The sequence below is a fragment of the Pelecanus crispus genome, chromosome 1, assembly GCF_030463565.1.
Source record: "Pelecanus crispus isolate bPelCri1 chromosome 1, bPelCri1.pri, whole genome shotgun sequence".
Lineage (NCBI taxonomy): Eukaryota > Metazoa > Chordata > Aves > Pelecaniformes > Pelecanidae > Pelecanus > Pelecanus crispus.
In genome coordinates this window covers 108,069,918-108,092,298 of record NC_134643.1, presented here as the reverse complement: position 1 = coordinate 108,092,298, position 22,381 = coordinate 108,069,918, and the positions used below count along the sequence as shown (strand labels likewise).

At 50.6% G+C, this 22,381-nt stretch overlaps 1 protein-coding gene across 1 annotated transcript; it reads left to right on the top strand.

The window, feature by feature from the left end:
- Positions 1 to 9,913: 9,913 nt before the first annotated feature.
- ADPRH (ADP-ribosylarginine hydrolase) lies at positions 9,914 to 18,279 on the top strand. Its single transcript, XM_009479982.2, has 3 exons — positions 9,914 to 10,236; positions 16,719 to 17,079; positions 17,838 to 18,279. Exons 1-3 carry the CDS (start codon positions 9,939 to 9,941, stop codon positions 18,277 to 18,279), a joined length of 1,101 nt encoding a protein of 366 aa, XP_009478257.2. The 5' UTR covers positions 9,914 to 9,938.
- The last annotated feature ends 4,102 nt before the right edge of the window (positions 18,280 to 22,381 follow it).

Here is a 22,381-nt window from a genome sequence, read left to right as displayed (position 1 = left end):
CTTCTTCTTTTTCTCAGCTACACTATGGTGAGGACTCATCATCAATCAATCAAAATGCCCCTTCCTCTGTAATTTCCGAATGGGGAAAAGGGGGGACAAGATGTGAACAAAACATCTTACAGCTACTATCTGCACGTGCCAGCTTGCGCTTTGTGCTGCTGACTTTCATCCTGCTTCCCCTATTCCAGTCCTCGGTGCCACCAGCTCTTCTTGTGCTGTAGCCTGAGCGATCTCTGCAGTGACTAGCCCTTCCAATCTGAACGAATCTAATTAGAGCTTGTTTTCCTGCTGGGTAAACAAGATCACCCCTTTGAGGAGTATCATTAATAACCCCTTTCCACCCTGCTTGCTTCCCTTGAGGCACAACCTCCTGACATCCTTTCTTTAGGTAAATCCTTACAACGCTCACATTAATCCCCTGTTTCTCCAGCTTAATGGCTTTGCCTGTGGCACTGTAAGGACTGCCTTTCTGAAGTCCTCTGTCTACATAGTCAATTATCTTATCAAAATAAACCCACTACGATAGCCTGGCATGAGATAGCCTTGGTAAACTCATTTTGCACTTTATCTCGTTTCCCTTTTACGGAGGTCAGGCTAGTTTGTCTGCTTGGAGAGCCCAGCTCAAATAGCTCTCCAGCCTTGGTTTCTTAATGATAGCAACGACCTTTGCTACGCTCCTCTCCATTGGTAGAAAATCTTACCACTGGACTGTGTTTTCACATGCCAGTTCCTGAACTTGGGGGTTATGTTGGCCCTCATTTCCCCCTACCACCACCCACACCTACAACCACCCCCCTTTCAGCAAGGAGTGCAATCGGCTCTTTGAGTTTGCTTCCTCCTGGCCACGGCACAAGGTGCCTATGGGTTGCTCATACCAGCCTTGTTTATGGCTGGACACATTTGTGTCAGTCCAAGCGTGGCCTCACAGGTTTCACCATTGCAGCCAAGACAACTTAAGCCACGCATGGCTAGGTTACATCAAAGCGGCTGGCATGTCAGGGTTATTCAGTGTTAAAAATGAGAAGGCTCTGGAGACCGAGGATGGGATAGGCAACATTTCACTTCCCAAGCACCAGTCCCAGTGCAAGTAGATGACTGAACAGCATGCAAAAAGATCTCACACTCCTCTGACTCTTACAGCCCCCCAGCTACTCCATGACGGCTGCTTTGACAGACTGGAGACCAACACGTTTCCCACACCAAGCAAATGCCTGCTCTGACGCAAAGCCTGACCCCTGAGCTCATGCTCTTGTCACATCCATGTCAAACAAGAAGCCATCCTGCACTCCCGCTGCTGAGGGTTTGGGGTGGAACACAGCGAAGGGTTCTTCAATACAGAATGAAAGCACAAGCGTTATTTTCTCCTCTGCTCCAAGCAGAAGTGACTGCTTGAAGCAGTGCAGAGCCACTGTCATTGGAGGGATATGGACCGCAGCAATACTGGACCTACAAGAGGAGCATCATCCTTATTCCCATGCCTCCCTCTGTCTCCTGGAGTTGTGATTTTCTTAACTTTCAACTGACTTCTGACAACATATATATCACCAATCAAATATGTTTGGTTTTTTCCCCAAACCAGATCCACTGTCTTGCAGCTTTGTGCACATACCCAGCAGATCAGTGACAGACCATCTCCTCCCAGATCTCAAATGCTATCTCAGTTTTAAGAGCAAGAGGTTTCACAGTTAGCAGCTTCCTTTGCCTAGCGACTGCTCTCAAGAGCTTGCCCAATCTTTCTGCCAGACCAGGGCCATTGTGGGAACATGCCCAGGGGCTAACCACAGCACAGTGGTGTCTTTGGTGGCTTTCTCCAAAGGATTCATTCCCCTGTGAGTTTGGGTACATGCATGGGGTGAGGGCAAAGCTGGAAGAGGGGAGGCCAGCAGTCGATGTCCTTGCAATGCCTCCCCATTCCTCCTAGAAGCTATGCTCAAGCACATGGAGGACAGGGAGGTGATTCGAGACAGCCAGCATGGCTTCACCAAGGGCAAGTCCTGCCTGACCAACCTAGTGGCTTTCTATGAAGAAGTGACTGCATCGGTGGACAAGGGAAAAGCAATGGATGTCATCTACCTGGACTTCTGTAAAGCGTTTGACACAGTCCCCCACAACATCCTTCTCTCTAAATTGGAGAGATATGGGTTTGATGGGTGGACTGTTTGATGGATAAGGAATTGGCTGGATGGTCGCATCCAGAGGGTCGTGGTCAATGGCTCGATGTCCACATGGAGACAGGTGACACGTGGAGTCCCTCAGGGGTCCGTACTGGGACCAGTGCTGTTTAACATCTTCATCAATGACATAGATAGTGGGATCGAGTGCACCCTCAGCAAGTTTGCAGACGACACCAAGCTGAGTGGTGCGGTTGACATGCCAGGAGGACGAGATGTCATCCAAAGAGACCTGGACAAGCTGGAGAGGTGGGCCTGTGTGAACCTCATGAGGTTCAACAAGGCCAAGTGCAAGGTCCTGCACCTGGGATGGGGCAACCCCCGATACCAATACAGGCTGGGGGATGAAGGGATTAAGAGCAGCCCTGCAGAGAAGGACTTGGGGGTACTGGTGGATGAAAAGCTGGACATGAGCCAGCAATGTGCGCTTGCAGCCCAGCAAGCCAACCGAACCCTGGGCTGCATCCAAAGCAGCGTGGCCAGCAGGTCGAGGGAGGTGATTCTGCCCCTCTACTCCACTCTGGTGAGACCCCATCTGGAGTACTGCGTCCAGCTCTGGAGCCCTCAGCACAAGAAGGACATGGACCTGCTGGAGCGGGTCCAGAAGAGGGCCAACAAAATGATCCGAGGGCTGGAGCACCTCTCCTATGAGGCCAGGCTGAGGGAGTTGGGGTTGTTCAGCCTGGAGAAGAGAAGGCTGCGGGGAGACCTTATTGCGGCCTTTCAGTACTTAAAGGGGGCCTACAGGAAGGATGGGGAAAATCTTTTTAGCAAGGCCTGTTGTGACAGGACAAGGAATAATGGATTTAAACTCAAGAATAGATTTAGACTAGACATAAGAAAGAAAATTTTTACAATGAGGGTGGTCAAGCACTGGAACAGGTTGCCCAGAGAGGTGGTAGAGGCCCCATCCCTGGCAACATTCAAGGTCAGGTTGGATGGGGCTCTGAGCACCCTGATCTGGTTAAAGCTGTCCCTGCTCACTGCAGGGGGGTTGGGCTTGATGACCTCTAAAGGTCCCTTCCAACCCAAAGCATTCTATGATTCTATGATTCTATGATTTCTCCACGCACCAAGGCAATGTCACCATTGAATTGCATCACACAACGTGCGTAAGTACAGAAAGGAAGAAGGCAGATATTTTTAAGCCTTGTTAGACCAATGGATAAAACAGAGCATTCAGTGGTCTTGTTCATACGTTCCTCTTCTGTCACACACCAGCACTTCCCAATTCTCTGAAATCCAATTCATGAAGAATGAAATGCAGAAGTAACCTTTCAAATGTCATGTTTTGCTGTCCCTAAGCCCTTTCACACTAATTCTCATGCTCCTTGGTTCTTTTGGTGTATGGCCAAAAGTAGGCGTCACTCCCAGGAGCAGCAGTGCTTTAGAGGGAGCTGGTGAAGAAACAGCCAGAAGAGAAATGCAGGAGAGAAGGCTCAGGTCACAACCCAGCCTCAGAGAAATCCCTGTGGTGGAAAATAACCACCCAATCAAATAACTCAAAGCCACTACAGGGCTTTTCCTAACCTATCATACCTAGGATTTTGCCTAGTCTCAGTTTAAGTCATTCAAGCTGAGGAAAGTCATCCTTCAGGCTGGCAGGTCCTGGTGCTATAAGCACCGTCCGATAAGCTAATGGGAGTTTCTGAGCACCAATTCCCATCTGTCCACTTCCTCAGACCTCAGCTAGTGCCTCCACCTCTTCCTCACTCAAGTTTAGCTCTCATGCCTGTGCACAACCTGCAATTTCCTTAGACACCTTGAACACACTTGCAACTTTCTGGCAGAAGAAACAGGACACCCTGCTCCGTAGCCTTGTTCCTTTCCCATGCTTATTTTTACACTCTCTCTCACCTTCACCTAACACTATTTTGGCAAGTTGGAGGGCCAAACAGGCTTTAAGCTGCAGATGGATGACCCTCATAGCAGGAGGTGGATGCATGCAGCTGGGAGGAGGGAAAGCTGGCGGGAAAGAAGAGGAGCAGCAGTTTTTGGAGGGGCCCACTAGTTAATTTGCCTCCACTGTAGTGTGGAAGCACGCGTTGCCTGTGTGAACCACATGTGCTTGGCCACATCTGCTGCTGTTGCCACACCAGGAGCCTCAGCAGAACTACCATTGGGATTGCGAGATGTACTGCGCGCTCTGTCCCAGAGGGCTGAACTCCCTCTCCTGTGGCTGCTCTTTGTATTCCTTGCACCTGACGCATCTTTTCTACAGCGCAGCCTGCAATTATGTTCCCTAGACTGTACCTTTTCACACAGAAAGGAGAAACCTGCTCTCAAAGCAGAAAGCACATTTAACTCTTTAAACATTGCTGCTTCCGCAGTGCAGGAAGAGCACCACATTTCAAAACCTATAGCATGATGAAACCTCTTCCCTTCCCATTGCCAAGTGGCTGGCCACATTTAACCCACCACATCCTGCTAGGGCTTATCTTCATTGGCAAGTGCCAAGAACCTCCAAATTTAGCCTGCCAGTGGCTGTGAGTTGAGAGTGGCTGTAAAGGCAGGCTTGATGGGCCCCTCTGCACAACACCCCTCCTATGGGCTCCCCCAGGTTCCCCTAATACACTCAAGAAGTACACGGATGCAACTGTCAGCATCTCACAGAAAGAAAGCGGCAGAAGGGACAGCAACGCAGGCCCACAGATGCCTTCACTCTGCAGGTGGGGAGCACAGTGCCAGCACTGGCACACAACCAAAAATGAAAACGTCGCTTGATTTACATCAAGGAGCAACCGGCCTGCCAGCCCTGGCGCCTCAGATCCACTGCTCGAGCCAAACCCCAGGTCCACAGGAGCCAGCCGGGATTGCTTCACTGACGTCCCCAGGCTCGAAACCAGGACTTGCAGCCTGCTGGGGAGATCCCTGTCCCTACACACTCCTGTTTACCAACAAGCCAACTATAAACCTAATGGAGGGGCAGTAAAGATGAGTTTGCAATTCCTTTTGCTAGTTGTGGATGTGGGAGAGGTGATCGCAGCCCTCAGCTCACCCAGGAGATGTTCCCTGTGTCACTGACCTTGCTGGTTGTCCCAGGTTGGCACTGCAGTGCCTCTCTCTGTGGTAAAGCAATTATCCTGCTTGTCTTCTACCCTGTATAGTTATGATTATTGGAAACAGTGAGACTCGGTGGGGGATTTTTCGTATTTTTTTAATTTTTCTTTTTAAATCTGTGTTAAAGAAGGCTTTTGGAAACATCCTGAGGAGAGTGGCAGGTTTCACAATGCACAGACCACACTAATTTTCCACTGTTTCCCTTTTGCCCTGGGCATCGAGCCAGACCCTCTCTTGGACGGTTTGTGGAAGGAGGCAAGACTGGACAAAAAGAGGCAGATATTTCTGCAGCAAAGTCTGGTTTCTCGATTAACAGGCCAAAGTCCAGTATTCCCTGAAACCAAGTTGGTCACCAGAGGCACCTCCTGTGCCGCCATCTCCAAAACTTGTTTCAGCCAAGCCATTCAAAATGTCTCTCACTTTTCCCCAAATATGCCCACGCATCATCCCATGTCCAGGCAAAAGCATCTTCACAACTGGCTTCCCCCCAGGCACAGGCTGCATTTGCAGCCAGGGCTCTGGCCTTCTTTTTCAGCTGTTCTTCCCTGGACAGGATGGAGGGAGGCGAGGGCTCCCCACATCATTACCACTGGAAGCCAGGCAACAAGCAAGGCTCACCACCCCGCGAGGGTTAGCTGGAGAAACTGAGGCAGAAATCGCCCTGCCGCGCCTAAGGCGAAGGAAGCGCAGAGCCAGAAGCACCCGATGCCGCTGGGTGCCCATCCCCTGCTGCAAACATCCAGCCAGAGCGAGCGCAGCCGCCCCGAGCATCCTGCAGCAGCGAGCGTTCCCCTCGCACGTGCATGCGGGGTCATGCACCGCTGCCTCACCAGCCCTCGCGGCCCGGGCTCCCCGCAGCGAGCCAGCCAGGTCCCGAGCAGACCTCACGTGGCATTTGCTGTCCCTGTTTTGAATGCCCCTGTTATAGCGTATTATTATTTACTGGCCAGTGACAAAGACAGACACGCACCTGGGGACTGAGAATTAGGGTAAGCCCAGAAATATTCCCCACTCAAAAAAATGCCTGTCATTACAGAGAAAAATGTGCTATTAAAAGAATGAGAGACTGTTAAGAGGTTGGCACTGGTCCAAAATGAACATGCTTGGGGGCCCCAGAAGATTCCTTGGAAAGTGACCTTTGAACCTGGGTGGCAAAGAGAAGATGAATAGGAGAGGTGAAAAATGAGAATTGCAGATGTTCCCTGGCCGTCCTGTTTCGGGGACAGCTGTAGGATCTAGAACAGGGACACTGCTGTGTTTAAGAGGGTGCACTGTGCATTTTTAATGTTCACCTTCTTCCAGCTCTTGGCCTGAAGGCCCCGTGTAGTTCTGAGGAAACATCCCACAGTCTAAACCAGTACGTAGCTCCAGCGCTGCAATGCCTACCCTCCACAGCCCCTCCGAATAGGAGCCCTCAACCCTGGGCTCATCTAGAAAGGCACATTTTTTTTAGTCAGAAAGAATTACCCTTTTTTTCCAGATGAATATGAAGGAAAATTCTGAGCCTAAGCGAGTGCTAACCACAGTGTCCAACACATGGCAGGGGCATGTCAGCGAGCTGCTCCAAGGTGGTACTTTCCAGAAGGCATATCCTGGCCATTGGTCCACCACAGCCTAAATTGTCATTAAAAAAAAATACAACAAAAACCCCAGAAAGGTGCAACATGGTGAGTTTTTAACTCTTTGCATGGCTCAGCACCGGAAGGCCATCCTTGCCAAGGAGGGAGCAGTCGTGCCCACCTCCCCACACCATGGGGTTGAGTCAGGGCAACGCTGCCCTGTGCCATCTGGGAGCGGGAGGTGCTCTCCTCGCCCACCTCGTGAGCATCCTGTGGACTCACACAAGGAGATCCCTTGGGGATCAACGCATGCATTCGAGCCTGAAAACTGCTGTCCTCCCCACCCCACATTTGCAGGCTCCTGCTGCTGGTTCCTGCTGCTGGCTCATCGTCCGCCATCTGCCAGCGAGGAGACCTCATCGTTTTTCTGTGACACATTTCAGATCTCACTTAACTCCAATGCATGTCTTAGTTTCGGGTTTTAGGAAGCTGAAAGAGCTCAGGAACCAGGAAACTGCGATGAGATACAAAGATTTCAGTGCTGCGGGCATTTTGGGCGGATGCAGAGGCGTTCTCCCATTTTCCTGTCCCTTTGGGGAACCCTGCAACTTTCTGCTCCTCTGCCCTTTGGGCTGCAGCAGAAGCCCTTCCTCACAGATTGTGGGCCAAAAGTGGGAGGGGCTTTCCCTCTCACAGGCCCAAACCTTAGGAGAGAAAGACCCCGCTTTGCTTTTAAGCGCAGCGCCAACCTGAGTAAATTCAGAGCCATTCTATATAAAACAGAACGAAGCAGAGAAACAAAAAAGGTCAGCAGGCACCGCTGGCAGTGCTGAGACACGGGCAGCTTCTTTTCCCACTTCCTTTTCTGTTACTATTTTCTCTACCAGATGCTTCTAAAATGCCACGTTTGCAGCGGGGTGCAGAGGAGCAGTCGATATCTGAATGGGCGCTGCACACCGAACGGCCGTGGCCGCCGGGGCGGACGCTGCTGCGCAGCCCTGCGCTCGCAGCTACCTGAAATCCCCCAGGGCCCCGCTCCAGCCCCCCGCTCTCGCTTGCCCCCAAATTCCCCAGGGACTCCGCTCTGACCCAGCGCTACATTTGTGATTGCCCTGAAATCCCGCAGGGCTGCAGCTCAAAAACTACCACCGCTTTTTCTCATAGGCACGGGGGGATTTTTTTTTTTTTCCCTTCGTGTGAGAGGCGCTGGTACCTTCTGGGGTGAACCAGAAGCTCTGGAGTCCTGGTGTGTGGCACATCAAGTGACCGCCGGTTGTTAAAAAGATTTGGCCTCCACAAAATGCAGCCTGAGCCACGCTCAATCCTGTTTTTTTGCTCCTGCTTTCTGCTGCTGTCCCTTCCCTGCCCATTCACTAGATGCCCTCAGCCACCTAACCACCACCAAAGTTAAAAATAAAGGATAAAACAAGGCAGCGGCATCATCGAGCGCCTCAAGACGCAACGTAGAGTGTCAGCACCGAACAGAGCAAAGACTAGCCCTGGTTTGAGGGAGGCTGGGGTGACGCGGGGGCTGAGCTGGGCCGTGCTGGGGGCTGCGGGGCGAGCGCTGCCCCGAAACACGGAGGGATGGGGCAGGCAGCTAGGCAAAGACTCCCTTTGGCTGTCTCAGGCTGCGATGAACGAATGCTGAAAAGCATGGGGAAAGAGAAACCAAAGGTGAAAAAGGAGGGGGAACCCCACGGCCGAGGTCTCCCCGCGGCGCAGACCCTGAGCGGGGCCCACAGCCCGGCCGTGCCCCCACGCAGGAGGCAGCTGCCCCCGGCTGGGACTCAGCCGGGAGGACGGGGGCTGCTCATGAAACTCGTGAACGGTTTCAATAGAAAAAGCAGGGGAAATGCTGAAAGTGCCTTTCATTTTTACTTTTTTTTTTTTTTTTAAAAATAAAATGTATCAGTTCCAGGGGGTGACTTAATTCCCAGGCGGCAGCTTCCTTTCCGAGCTGACTCTTGTGCCTCTGAGCGCGCCAGGAAAGCGACCACCCAGAAAATGCACGAAAACACCCGTCCCCTTCCCGAGAGCCCAGACCCTCCGCCTGCGCCGGGGAGAGCGCGGCCGTGACAAGGCGGCAGCGGGCCGGGGCGCGGGGGAGAGCCGGGGCCCGCCGAGGGACGGTGCCGGCGGCCTCTGGGAGCGACAGCCCCGGGGCCCGGCGGCTGCAGGGGGCTCCGCCGCCGGCGGGCCGGTCGCACCGCCCCGGGAGGCCGCGGAAGGGGAGGGCCGGGCGGAAGCGCCTGGCAGCGGCCGCCGAGGCCTGCGGCCGCCCCGCTGCCCCGAATGTGGCGGCGGGGCCGCCTGCCGCTGCCGGGGCGCGGCGGGCGCCGGCGGCCCCTGCTCGCAGGGCTGGCTGCGTAAGTACCCGGGCGGCCGGGAAGGGGCCGCCTGCCCCCGCGGCGCGGGTCCCCGGCTGGGCCTAGGCCGGCACCGCCGCCCTTCCCCGCCTCCGCTTCTCCCAAGGGCCTCCCCGTGAGGCGCAGCAAGCCCTGAGGAGGATCGTGGGGGTTTTTTTGGGGGGAACGTCGCTGAAAATACCCGCTGGGATGGGCAGCGATGCCTGTCTGTGGTTGTAGCCGGCCTGCGGAGCAAGGCCAAGCATTGCGCGGAGCCCCTGTGCTCATCGCCTCTGCCAGGCCCTGCTAAAAGGGATGCGCTCTGCCTCATTATCCCCAGGCTACGAAAGCCACTGGGAGCTCTGTAACCTCCTTGCTGGTGCTGTGGCCTGCACTCAAAAAAGTGCTGAACGTGGGTACGGTCACATAGCCTGCACACGTTCCTGCTCTTGCTTTTAGGTCTTTGGCCTGGCTGTGGCATGCAGCCTCATCCTAGGGTGCTGCCACCGTGCCGGGAGGACGTGGCCGGCTGCCCCTGGCCCAGGGCTGGGCTGCCCGGGAGCTGCCGCGCTATTCCCGGTGGGTGCGCACGGCCGGAGGTCTGCGGGGAAGCATGTGCTTTGAAGGAATATATCCTCTGAGGGAGACACGGGTGCTAGGCTGGGTACCCAGCCTGCTGGAGCTTAGCAGTAGAGGCTCGTATTGGAACTGGGAAACATTTTATTTTTAATCTCCCTCTTTTTTTTCATAGCGTTTTCTGCATTGAAGCAGTCCTGGGGCAAAAATTGTGTCCTGAGACGATGGAAAACTATGTGGCGGCGATGGTGCTGAGCGCAGTTGGTGACACGCTGGGCTATTACAATGGGAAATGGGAGTTCCTGCAGAGTGGCCCAGCCATCCACAAGGAGCTGGCAGAGATGGGGGGACTCGGCAACCTCAGCATCCAAGGTTGGAAGGTCAGCGATGACACAGTGATGCACTTGGCCACAGCCGAAGCCCTGGTAGCTGCTGGGAAAAACCAAAGTTTAAAGCATCTCTATTCCCTGATTGCAAAGAACTACAGGGAGTGCATGAATGACATGATGGGCAGAGCTCCAGGTAACCCCTCTATAATGCTGTCTGGGCAGGGCTGTCCTCTCGCTAACCTCTCTCCCTTTCCTGCAGCTTGGAGCTGAGGCTGGCCCTGGCTGTTCATAGCGTTAATCCTATTTCATGTAAAGGCAGAAGTTTTGCACGCTCAGTACCTGTTTCAGGATGAACTAAAGAGAATATAATAAGGCAAGCTGAAGTGGTTTGGGCTTCTCTGAACTAGATGAAAAAGATATTGTTTTGCACATGTTTCCAAAACATTCTTACAGGTGTGTTTGAGGCCTGGCCTTGAACTCAGGGGAAGGATGCTGGCTTTTGTGCTGCGGATGTGTCTTTTCCTACACTCAGTGGATGAAAAACATAAATTCAACCGTGTATAATGTGCACCCTGAGAAGCTGTGTTAAAGCAACACATTTAAACAGAGATTTCTAAATTCTAAATATTCTAAATATAGAACTTCTCATAATAAGTGCAATAAATTACACATAAAATATATTTAAAGGCACAAAGATCCTTGCTTGGAATAATTAAATTTATTAAACCCAAAGTCTACTTTTGGCTAGCTCTGCATGTCTACTTTCTGTGCCAGGACAGTCAGGCCACAGTCATCTTTTCTGAACCCTATACTTCCATCGTCTCTCTTTTCTCTGCATAGACACAATGGTGCCGAGTTTGGATCACAGGCAGCAGGGAGTGGCAGTGTGTGGCAGTATTCAGGAAGGGCGCCTTGACAGGCTGCAGTAGCCAAACCATATACAGCATGTTCCTGTAGTTCCTAGTTCACCCAGGCCTGCTGACCCAACTCTTCCCTGAGGACCCCATCTCTCTCTCTGTGCTCATCGCCCAGCCTCTTCTGGATGCTTGAATTAAACTTAAATTGGAGCTACTGAGGCTGGGCCTCTAATTTGACTTGTGCAGGTAGCATGATATATCCAGAAAATGCTCAAATTCAGCAATCCTATGCAAAGTTTATACATCGAAAATAAATTGCCTAGATGTGCCTATCTGGAGTGACCAGAATATATCTCAAGAATGTTCTGGCTGACATTAAACATGGGAAAGGCCAAATCCTGCATTGCTCTCTTAGGGTCACTGAGCATAGTGTGACAGAGCTGTGCATTTCCAAGGTAAATGAGGTTGGAAACTCGAGCAGGAATTTATTCTGCTTACCTTTCCACAGTGACCTCCTACCCTCGTGTAAAGAACTAAACTATCAGTATTCTTTAACACAGATAGTCTCAGTTATTGGAGTACCCTAAGTAATAAAGTATTTAGGAAGGGGTAACAATGCTTGCCAGGATAGCAGGAGTTGGCAGGTTAAACTTCCGAGATACTCACTGCTGTTTTGGCAAAGGAGCATCTTGTAGTTCCTCGAGCTGATGGGGTCTGCCAAGGTGGACTAACCACAGCTGGCAGTGAGACAGCACCTGGAGGCTATTTTTGCCTCCGCTATCTAAGCTCGGTGACTAAAACCTGAGATGAAAACGAGAAGAACCTAAAATTTAAATGTTAGTAATTAATAGCTAAGGCTAATAGCACACCTGCTGCAGTCCTGTGAGTAAGTGAGCTGCAAGATGCCCAAAAGCAGTTCCCATTTGGAAGTGAAGGATTTTAAAGTAAATTTGCTATGGACACTAATCGGAGTGACAAGGAAAGGACAGGTTATCTAGCTAAACAAAGAAATGCAACTTCTTTAGTGGGTCTGTGGACACTTAACCTTATAAAATTTTGGGGGAAGGGGGGAAAGTAACATGGAAAAAAACCTGAAGTCTGTTGGGAATGTTCTTGCACAGCATTCTGGAGTGCTCCTGCTGCAGCCACAGGAAAGGTGCTCAGCTCTGAGAGCTTAAATCCTGATACTTAACAGTTTAATGCCCACTGATGTACTACCAAAGGAAGTACCTAATCCATATCCTGAATAGCTGTCTGCAGTCTGGAGTCTCCATGCCATATTGATAAATCCTAATGATAGAAGTTGCATGTCAATAACTTCTTTCCGCAGTTCAGAGTAAATAGATTTTAACTGAGATCATAACCCAAGGTGACGCTGTTCCGGCCAAAGTAAGTACTCACCAGGGCATCGCAGCCCTTGAGGCTGAGAATGGAAAGTTGCTGCTGCAACTTCCACCCAACAGAGAAGAGATTCCCCCAGAACAGTGGGGGAAAGTCACACTGCTCACCCACACAAGGGAGTCTAGACCTTAAAAAAAAAAACCTGCAGCAACAAAGGGATTCCCACAACGTTATGAGTCACCAGACGGCAGCAGCAGTGTACCTCAAGTATACAGCCCCAGGGGAGAACTCAGTGTCTTAATTCAATGGCAAGTTAATCCCTATATCCATTATTGCTCTTTGTGATGTGCCACAGCCCCAAATTCATTGTTCTTTACAGATAATGAAGGCAATGAATTAAACAACACAAGCATGGCCATATTTCTTTTTTCATGGTACAACTACATCTGCCTCCACAGCTCTCCAGGAAACCTTCTGCTTCAAAACTCTGTCTTTCGGTCCAAGTCCTCTCACTGTGGAATTATTTACCACTATGTAGTTGTTTTAACTCACCTTTTTTATGTGTGTTGATTGATCCCAAACAACTGTTATTGTCTGTGCTCATGAAGAGTCTTAAGTAAGTGGAATGGAACCCTATTCCAGAAATAGTGTCCAGTCGTACTTGAAACTTTTTCAGGTTGTCTTTCTCACACACTGCTTTTTGCTTGTATTTCTTCTTTCCTTAAACCAGTACCCTCCTCAGGTTGCTTTTAGTCTCTTATTGTTAGTACAAAGAACTTCTAACCAGGATTTGGTGGATTTGCAAAACAGAATTTCCTGATATAAAAACTCCTACAGCACTTTTTTTTTTTTAAAACCTGTTTTTAAAAAAAATACCTGACAACGTGATTTTAGCTTGGTCCTCCTAAATCGGCTTTCAAATGTTTTAATATTTTAACTGTTGAAAAGCGTGAGGATAATACTTCATAAATCACAAGAATCTTAGCTGTTGTATATGGGTTTTTTTTACACAATTTTTTTTTTAATTTACAGGTTATCAGTAGTGATCGCCTAAAGTAAAACACTCAGATTTAAAGCTGCAAGTAAATTGTTATTGCAGAATAACCGCTTTTTCCTTACAGTTTAAGCCTTGTCGTCTTCCTCATTTTTTTTTGACTATGGTTAATGCAAGAACAATATCACTTTTTATCAAGGACTGAACTGGCTGCTCTCAACCTGCACAAACGTGTCCTGAAGAAATGTCTTTGTCACAGTTCTAGCAAGATCACAGAGTTCATTTTGCTTTTATTATGCAGATTTTGATTTTAAGCTACCCTAGTCCCTTTGCTCTCTCCTCTTCCCCTTGTCTTCCTGGCAGAAGGTCTGTTTTACTAGGAACATACGAATAGGGTAGTTGGTACAGCTTTTGAAAAATGTGGCTTTGTTTGACAGGTTCTTTTTAATGTCCTATTATAGGTCATAAGTGCAATGCTTAGTGTAGTTAGATTTTAGAAAAAAAAGCCTCAGTTTTCTGTTAATCATCAGAAAGTTGGAAATTATACTGACATCCCTCTTAATGATTTTGATACATAGCAGCCAGCGCTGAGTTAATAAACTACATGAAAAGTAGATGTAGAGGCCTGAACACGTTCCCACTTTGAGACATCACAAAATCAAACTCCCAGGCAGTTCAGTTAGAGGTTGGTGGTGATCAGTCCCGGCAGAGCCCGGTGCTACCCACACCAAAAGCTCTGCCTACTGCTTCTTCCAGCAGAGAAACACAGCCCCGCAATTTTCACTCTGTAAAGCACCGGGAAGAAGGATGTGTGAGGAACATCTGGACTGACCCAGGGGTTGGCTGGCCATGTGGCACCACAAATCCAGCAGGTCTCATCTGCTGGGAAGGGGGTGACGGTGGCACCACGCGAGAGGCCGGTGTGCCGGCACAGCAGGCACGGATGAGGCTGGTGAAATAGCAGGTCTGGTTTGCGCCTGGGTCACGCTGTGGGGAATTCATGAGAGCTGAAGTGGCTTGACATTGTGGGCTGTGCTGACTGGCAAGCCGTTTTTTCCTGTGGGGGAGACTTGCACAGGCCCTTTCCATTCTCAAAGTTGATTTCAGTTGACAGGCTTGTGGGGTGAATAGTCCGACAGCCACAGGACCAAGCTGCTTTTTCAGTTTGAGGCAACCGTTCACGGGGAGCTGGTCCACCTGTTCACACTGCACAGAGGGCTGTATCCTGCGCCGATCTAATAAGCCTGTAATGTAACAACACTGTTGGAAAAGAAGTACGCGGAAGACACTTAGATCAGAACTATAAAAGGAGCCACGTGACCTTATTCCTGACACCAGCCAGCCATTATTTATTTTTAGCACATGTTGAGAAGCCAGTCTTAAAGCTGTGCCCATTGGATGTGGAGGTATTTCGGTTACAAGGGTGCTGTAAATGCCGTGTGCAGGTAAAACAGACTGCCATATACCAAATCCTACTGCCAAGCGTATACATGAAAGTGCAGGAAGTGGACAGCTCTGCAGAGTACTTAGTGTAGTACCTAGCTGTGATTAGCAAGCTCCCAGATCATGGTGATCGAATTGTACCAAACGTAATTGAATTGTAGTTATGTGAAGTTTCTAGACCAGGCTTCTCCCTTGCTACTCTGTTCTACTTAGTTTGACTTTCAGAGTAACAGAGCACCTGCAAGTTTATCAGCTACCTGTCTCGGTTAGGCAGCAAAGTAGAGGAGCAACGGTCTAGTTTTGGGTGCATGAGCATGTCAACTGCTGCTGTTACCCTGTGTGTCTGAGAGAGGACTGGGTGCGCTGTGGTTAGGAGAAGACTGGTCTTTTGAGTCCACTTTTGCGATTGTCCAACACATTAAAACTTAAATGAAGCTGCTTGAAACCTGCCCTTGAGTTACCTTTCTGCTGGAAAAGAAGCATTTAAGATTTGGCCAGAAGGGAAGACTAGGAGAAAAAGGCAAGGTAGAAGAGAATCAAAGATAACTTAATGTTTCAAACCTGTTTCCTCTTCCTTGCACACGAGCATTTGGGCTTAGCTCTCAAAATTTGTTTCACGGTCTTGGCTGGGGAAGCTGGCTGGGCTCTGAAATTTGGATGTGTTTGTGCAGATGGCTTTATGATATGAATGTGCTGGACTAAGTGAGTTTCTGAAGAAGCACCACTGGAAGAAGCAGAGTCATTTCTTTAAAAAGTAAATAGCAGAACTGTGAAAGAGATGGAGGTGGGCAAGGAGGAGTTATGGTGTGGCTTCGCACCAGAAGAGGGGCAAAATTGGACTAGGGTGTCAGCTGGGAGCAGGAGAAAACTGAGGGAGAGGGACAAAGTATGTACAGTCTTGAATAGCCTGGAGCATGAAAAGTGTTATTTCTTGTAATGTAAGAATTAGAGGGGAATTTAAGGAAATTGTCAGATGTCAGTTTAAAACAAAAGGAAATGCTTTGCATAACAAAATTGTGGCTCTGGTTACCATGGGATGTTGAAGGAGTCTGAAGGCATGAACAGGTTCAAGCTAAGGAGACCAGTTCATGGTGGCTAGGTCCATTGGGGGTTATTGAACACAGCATTTTGGATCCATCTTCTGACTCAAGCAGGCTGTGCTCCTCTGTCTGCTGGAAGCCAGGCGGGTCTTCTTGGGGAAACATTGTACTTGCCTCATTTTTTATACTCTTTCCATAGTCATCTGGTAGTGGCTGTGTCTGGAGACGAGCCAGTGGGCTGGACAAACCTTTGGTCTGACCTAGTACAGTTGTTCTTCAGCTTATTGGAGTACAGTAAAGCCAGTTATGCAGACCATGTTGTGGTGAGAGAGATACTATATTCTTCGCTTTCTGACAAACTTAAACTGCAGCAAGGAGGATCTGGACAACATTTTGTATCGGTGAGGCAATGGGAAAGATTCCTGGGGAGCATGTGGGGTCACTGTCTGTAAAGGGTCCTGTAAAGAGGCTAAACAACTGTCAGCAAAAAAACCGCAGAGGTACTTAGGCATGCCTTGGATCAAGGATCGATGTGATCTGATGGCCCTCCAAAACTCCTTAATATTTATATATGTCTACCTAGATATCTAGATACATGTGTACATAGTATACCTAATACATATAGTATATATGTTTTATAGATAAGTTATTAAATAACATGAAATGTAAATATGTAAATGTAAATTACGTAAATCAGCAGTGGAAGGCTTTTTACTCCCCTAGACTTTTAAATTATTTTCACAAACAGGAGTTACCAGGTCTGCTTGGGAATACGCAGGAGGCATCGGCAACTTAAGGCAAAAAACATATGTGAGCAGACAACTGATGTTTTGACAGAGAAGCCCAAATCCCTTACAGAGAGTAATGCTTCCTTTCCTGCTACCCTGCCTGTCTTCCCTCGGTTCCCGAGCTATGTGACCCTGTCGCCTACTGATGCGTGTTTCTGTTTCTTTCTTTTCTTTCCTTTCTTTTGCTCTTGGGCTCTGCTGCTCCTGTCCAGGTGCCACATGTCAGGAAAACGCGCTGAAGCTGAATCCATCGCAGCCGAACGGCTGGAGGATCCCCTTCAGCCCCAGGGCGGCAGGCTGCGGGGCTGCCATGCGCTCCATGTGCATTGGGCTGCGTTTCTGCCACCCTGCTGAGCTGGAAACCCTGGTCCAAGTCAGCATTGAGAGTGGCCGAATGACCCACCACCACCCCACCGGCTACCTGGGGTCCCTGGCTTCGGCCCTTTTCACGGCTTTCGCGGTGAACGGTGTGCCCCCCCCGGCCTGGGGGAAGAAGCTGCTGGAGGTGCTGCCGCAGGCAAAAGCCTACGTGCAGGACACCGGCTTCTTCGTGAAGGAGAACATGGGGCAATGGTGAGCTGCGCTCCCAGCACTGGGTTTTGTTAAAATTAAACTGCACGTACGAGAGGGTGAGGTCTGTTTATCCTTAGGTGTCCGTAATCACCTTATGGTAAACTCGTAGAGCAGCACATGACTACTGTGGGATCGAATCGATTCAGAAAGTCTCTGAAGTGCCCCAGGGGAAAAATATGTCTAACTTATTTAGAAGAAAAAAAAAAAAAGATTGTGTTTGGGTCATGTAGGTATGACATTTTTTGGATCCAGTATGAGGTAGCTAGACTTGTCATCTCAAGCAACCGTGATCTGATGAAAGATGGGAAGCAAGACTGGGGAAGAGCACCAGGCTTAGGGCTGAGCTCAGTTTGAAAGTTATAACCAAATGTGGCTGCAGATTCACTGTGGCTCTGTGCACAGGAGCACACACAGACAGGGGTAGAGGTACTCTGAATTTGGGAGGATGACTCAGTTCTCGCTCTGAGCCTTTGAATCCTGTGCAGCGCGACAGCAGCAGGTGCTGCGCTGCCTTCTCCCATGTGGCTGGAGGGAGGGGAAATCTTAACTCACTGAAACATGTCCTTCTGCCTCTTACTGTAAATCATGTCCCTAGATTGACAGATGGGGGACGCCTACCATTTTGCTGAGCCATTGCTCCAGGCTCTTGACATGGCATGTTTTCAGCTGGCGCCCGGAGCACCTGCGGGGAGCTCGGGTATATGCTGCTGCCGTGGGACGTCTCTTACAGCCCCTCCATCTTGTCTCCTGTTTTGCAGGCGTTACTTTGAAGAGCAATGGGAAAAATACCTGGTGGAGAGAGGCATATCAGACGGGGTCTCGCTGCCCACCTTCCCCCCCAAGTACGGCGTGGAAGAGAGAGACTCGTTCTACACCTCGCTCAGCTACAGTGGCTGGGGGGGCAGCAGCGGGCACGACGCTCCCATGATCGCTTACGACGCACTGCTGGGCGCGGGGGACTCCTGGACAGAGCTGGCTCACCGCGCTTTCTTCCACGGGGGTGACAGCGACTCCACCGCCACTATTGCGGCCTGCTGGTGGGGGGCCATGTATGGTTTCCGGGGGGTCAGCGCCTCCCTCTACGCCCACCTGGAGTACAGGGACCGCCTGGAGCAGGTGGCCAAGGACTTGTACCGCATCGCCGAGGCGGCGGGCGGCAGGGCCCCCCGGGGGCACGCTTACCCCGCCTGCCGCCCCTAGCTCACTCTAAGTTTTACAGAACCGCTGGATTAAAGCACGCGAGCATAAGCCAGAGCCAGGCCTGCTTTTTCTGTTTGTGTTCGTTGGCTTAAGTGAGGAGGCCATTTTGGAGCTAGCAGCTTGGGACTTGGGGGCAGTGGGTGGGCGAAAGCAGTTACAAGGGGGTGTGACGGGAGCACGCAACAGTGCGTCCGTCCCTCGAGCAGCCGAGCCCCGAGGCATCCCTCCTCGCCAGTGTGGCAGCTGCAGTGCGTGCTGCAGCATTGCTCGCGATGCTCCAGCAGCGGGACAGGCAGCAAAACCCACACAGGCTGCCCCAAACCAGGGTCCTGCCCATAGGAGCATGCCAGAGGGGGTCAGGGACGCACACCTGGCCTCAGGGAGCGTACATGGGCTGGCGGAGATGCCTCCTGGCAAACCCAGGACGGCTAGCCCACGCTCGGTGCCCTGTGCTGCTGATGGGGAGTGCTGGGGACACCGCTTGCTATTGCACTGAGCATGTGTAAAGCTAAAAACCTGTGCTCCTTCGCGCAGAGGTTATAGCACGTACAGCCCAAGAGAGCCTACCAGGGCGGGGAGGGGGGTGGGCAGGCAAACAGCTCATCATGTCCAGGGACAACAGGGTTTTCTCACAGTTATTTTAGCCGAGGGTATTTTTTTTTGTTTTAAATGAATATGGGAGAAAAACCCCAAACCCAACCCAAGTGCTGCATCAGCAGTGCATTTTGCACAATTTCACAGCACTTTTGCTATACAGGTAAGAACATATCACGCTGCTTCCCTAATTCAGTTAATAGGGGAGTTCAAGACTACTGACCAAACCCTTACTCAAGGTAAAAGCGGGTAATGACAAGGAAAAGGTTGCATTTTTACATCAACTTAAGCAACTTCTGCAGTGAACTATAGTCTTCTACTTACATCAAGGTTACTAAAGATTATTTGCTTAACATTTGCTGTGGATAATTCTATTTAAAAAATGTGGCTTTTTTCTTCAAATGCAGACTATGACACAGCGAAGTACTTACTATTTTCAGAGCATTTCAAAAACAGTGCATCCCATTCAATAAATAGACCTGACTCACCTCTGTTGTTATATTCTATTATGGGATGAATGAAGGGATGGGAGGGAGAAGTATGAAGAGCCAGAGGGTGCAAGGTGTCTGCAAGCTCCAGCCTGCAAGAGAGAGGACATGCGCTACCGGGGCGGGAGGAGAGTGGATGCAGCAGGGAACAGGGGTGGGGGAGAGGCTGCCTAAAAGGGGGAGGGGGCTCAGGAGTTCAGCACACCTTTATGCAGGGAGTGTGCATAAAGGCATAATGAAAGCCTAAATCTGACAAAAAAACAGCAGCAATGGGAATCACAATTTCAACACAGTTTACTACAGCTCTCAGGTGTGTTGTATAAAACATGTTTTAGTGCAACATAGTACAAAGTTTTTGTTTTTTTTTTTTAAAAAAAAAAAAATCCCAAACATTTTTCCACATCATGCATGGATAGGGTATCTCTCTTTCTTCTTGGGTTTGTTACAGAAAGTTACAGGAGAGAGTGGTTTGAAAAGCTTTGCGTTAAAACTCATTACAGGAAGAGTCTGCCTTATAAAAACAGAGAGAAGTTTGAGACTGGGCAACACGCTGCCAGAGCAAAGAAGAAATGTCACCGGCAAGGTACATTCAGGGACCACCGTGGGAGCCGCTTCCCGGGAAAGCCTGGACTCGGTGCAGGAACCACCAGGCCAGGAAGGGACCCATTTCAGCCAGGGGGATGGGGCCCCAGGACAGCCCTCCAGGAGAGCTCTCCTCCAGGGCAGACAGGCTGGAGAGGGGGAGCGTGGCTCGGACGCAGCACAGTGCTCTCCCAGGAAAGAATGGCTCCCGCCAACTTCATTTTCTCTTTTTTTCCTTTAAAGCTGAAGTTCCTGCCCGGGAGCAGTATGTACAGGAGATGAGACTACATTTACGAAACAATACCCACTGGCTGCAGCTGCTGCTGTTTGCGCCTCGGTTCTTCATTTCCATTCACTTCTCATCCCACTCCTCTTTGCAGACGCCTTATCCAGAAAGGGAAGACAAGTGTGTGGGTGTGTGAGATAGAGAGAGAGAGAGAGATATACAGGAGTGTGATACTATGCCTGTGCTGGAGCCAGTAAGCAGTTACGTCTCGAGGAGGCAGACTTTGTAGAGGGACGAGTGAAATTTGGGCTTCCCAGCAGAAGAAGAAATCAATGCCATTCTGATGGAGGAGCAGAGGCGGCTGACTTTGAATGCTCTGGCACGGGATGGTCCGCAGCCACGTGGGTCCTCTCCCAGCCAGGAGAGAGGATGCGCGGTGCAGACCTCCCACCCGAGGCTTCGCCACTTCCGAAACATCAAGGCATCAGGGTCTAACCGACTAGTGCTACAGAGCATCTGCTGAGGTCCCCTTCTCGTCACAAAGAGCAGTCCAGCCCTCCTGAAGAGGACGGCAGCTGTGGGTATGGCACCTTTCACGCATGAGGTGGGGGGGGGGGTCTTGTGGCTGCGCCCACCTGCCCCGGTTGGCTTCAGCCATGCTGCAAAAAATAAATGGCCGGATTTGCCAGGAAGACATCAAGGAAGACAACGAAGGCCATTTTTGGCAAACATTTTCTTCTGCCAGACATAACACTTTGGGCGTATGGGGGAGGAGGCAATTTCCTCCACAGGACAGGGCAGGGGTACTTGGCATTATGGGGTACGGGACCTCAGGTGCCCCACATGGAGAGAGCCCTGGTTTGGTTTGCGAGAGCCATATCTTTCACAGAAAGAACAGCATTTCCTGCCACAGCGACTGCCTATGACAAGAGCAGGTGACTTTGCCAGGAGGGGGAGCTTACAGAGGAATGGTTTCTCCTAAAGCCCCAGGAGCAATAAATGGCAGATGCACACCCACATGCAGGGGAAGACTGCTCTTGGCCCAAGGGGACAGGGAAGCCCCCAGGGCCCCGATGTGGTGCAGGCTCCTTGTCTTGTCCAAGCTTGCGCCAGTAGTGCAAGCCACGGGGAAACTCGTGACACGTGGTGGTTAATTGCACGTCCCCGCTGCATGGTGTGGCCGCAACCAGGCTCCTTGGCTAAACCATCCAGGGGCCCTGAACCCAACTCGTGGAGCCTCCCCTTTCCCCCTTTCTAAAGTCATTACTTTGGTCGTGTTGAAGCCTTCAGAGACTGGATCCAGCCACCTGCCCCAGGTGACTGGGGCACAGAGGGGACCTGCCTCGTCAGAGGTGGCAGCGTGGACAACAGGGAGGAGCACGACTCTGGTAAGGTGGACCGTACGAGGAGCCTCTTTGCTACCAACAAAGTCAGGGCCTTCAGGTGTCCTTCCATCCCCCCCTTCAGTTCCTGGAGATAAACTAAATTGCTTTTGTCCTGACAGCAAGCACGCTGAATATTCAGTCTCTCCTAGAGGGGGGAACGCTCCCAAAAGGTGAATTGCCCCCTCCTGAGAGAACAGTAAGATGGAGGCAAGAAGATGCTGAGGCTACAGCCAGCCTTTGAGATGAACCTCCTGATAGCCCAGCTAACCCCCTCCGGAGGTGGACCTGGCTTTGTCTACTTTGGAAGAGGAAGGAGCTAGCTCAGCGCACCTTGGAAAAAGACTTTCTTCACCGTGGCACCGAGTCTGAGGAGGAAAACCACAGTCTGTTTTGGGAAACGTATACATTTGCTTCCAGAAAGATCGTCCCAGGACGAAAAGCCCCCCTGTGAACTCCTCGCTGTGTGGAGGGTGGGGGAAGGCTACAGTTCTTGGAGTGACCGAAAAAGAAACGACAACAGAAAAGTAACAGCCCAAAGGACAGCAACTGACAGGAGCAAAATTAATCCGAGAGGAACATCCGCTATGTACAGCAAGCACAGGGACCCTCCATCCGTCGGGGTGATAGGGTGCGTTCCTACAGGCGCTGAAGAAAGCCTTGGACTTTCCTGTCCCCGTCGGCTGGGTGCTCTGCAGAGCTCAGCCACTGCGCCGGAGCACAGACACTGAAACATGAAACAAGAACAACAAAAACCACTCTGTTCCTTAGTGTTCCCGGTGTGTCTCTGCGTTCTCTCTCTGCGCGTCCCCCCAGGCGCCTCTGCCTCT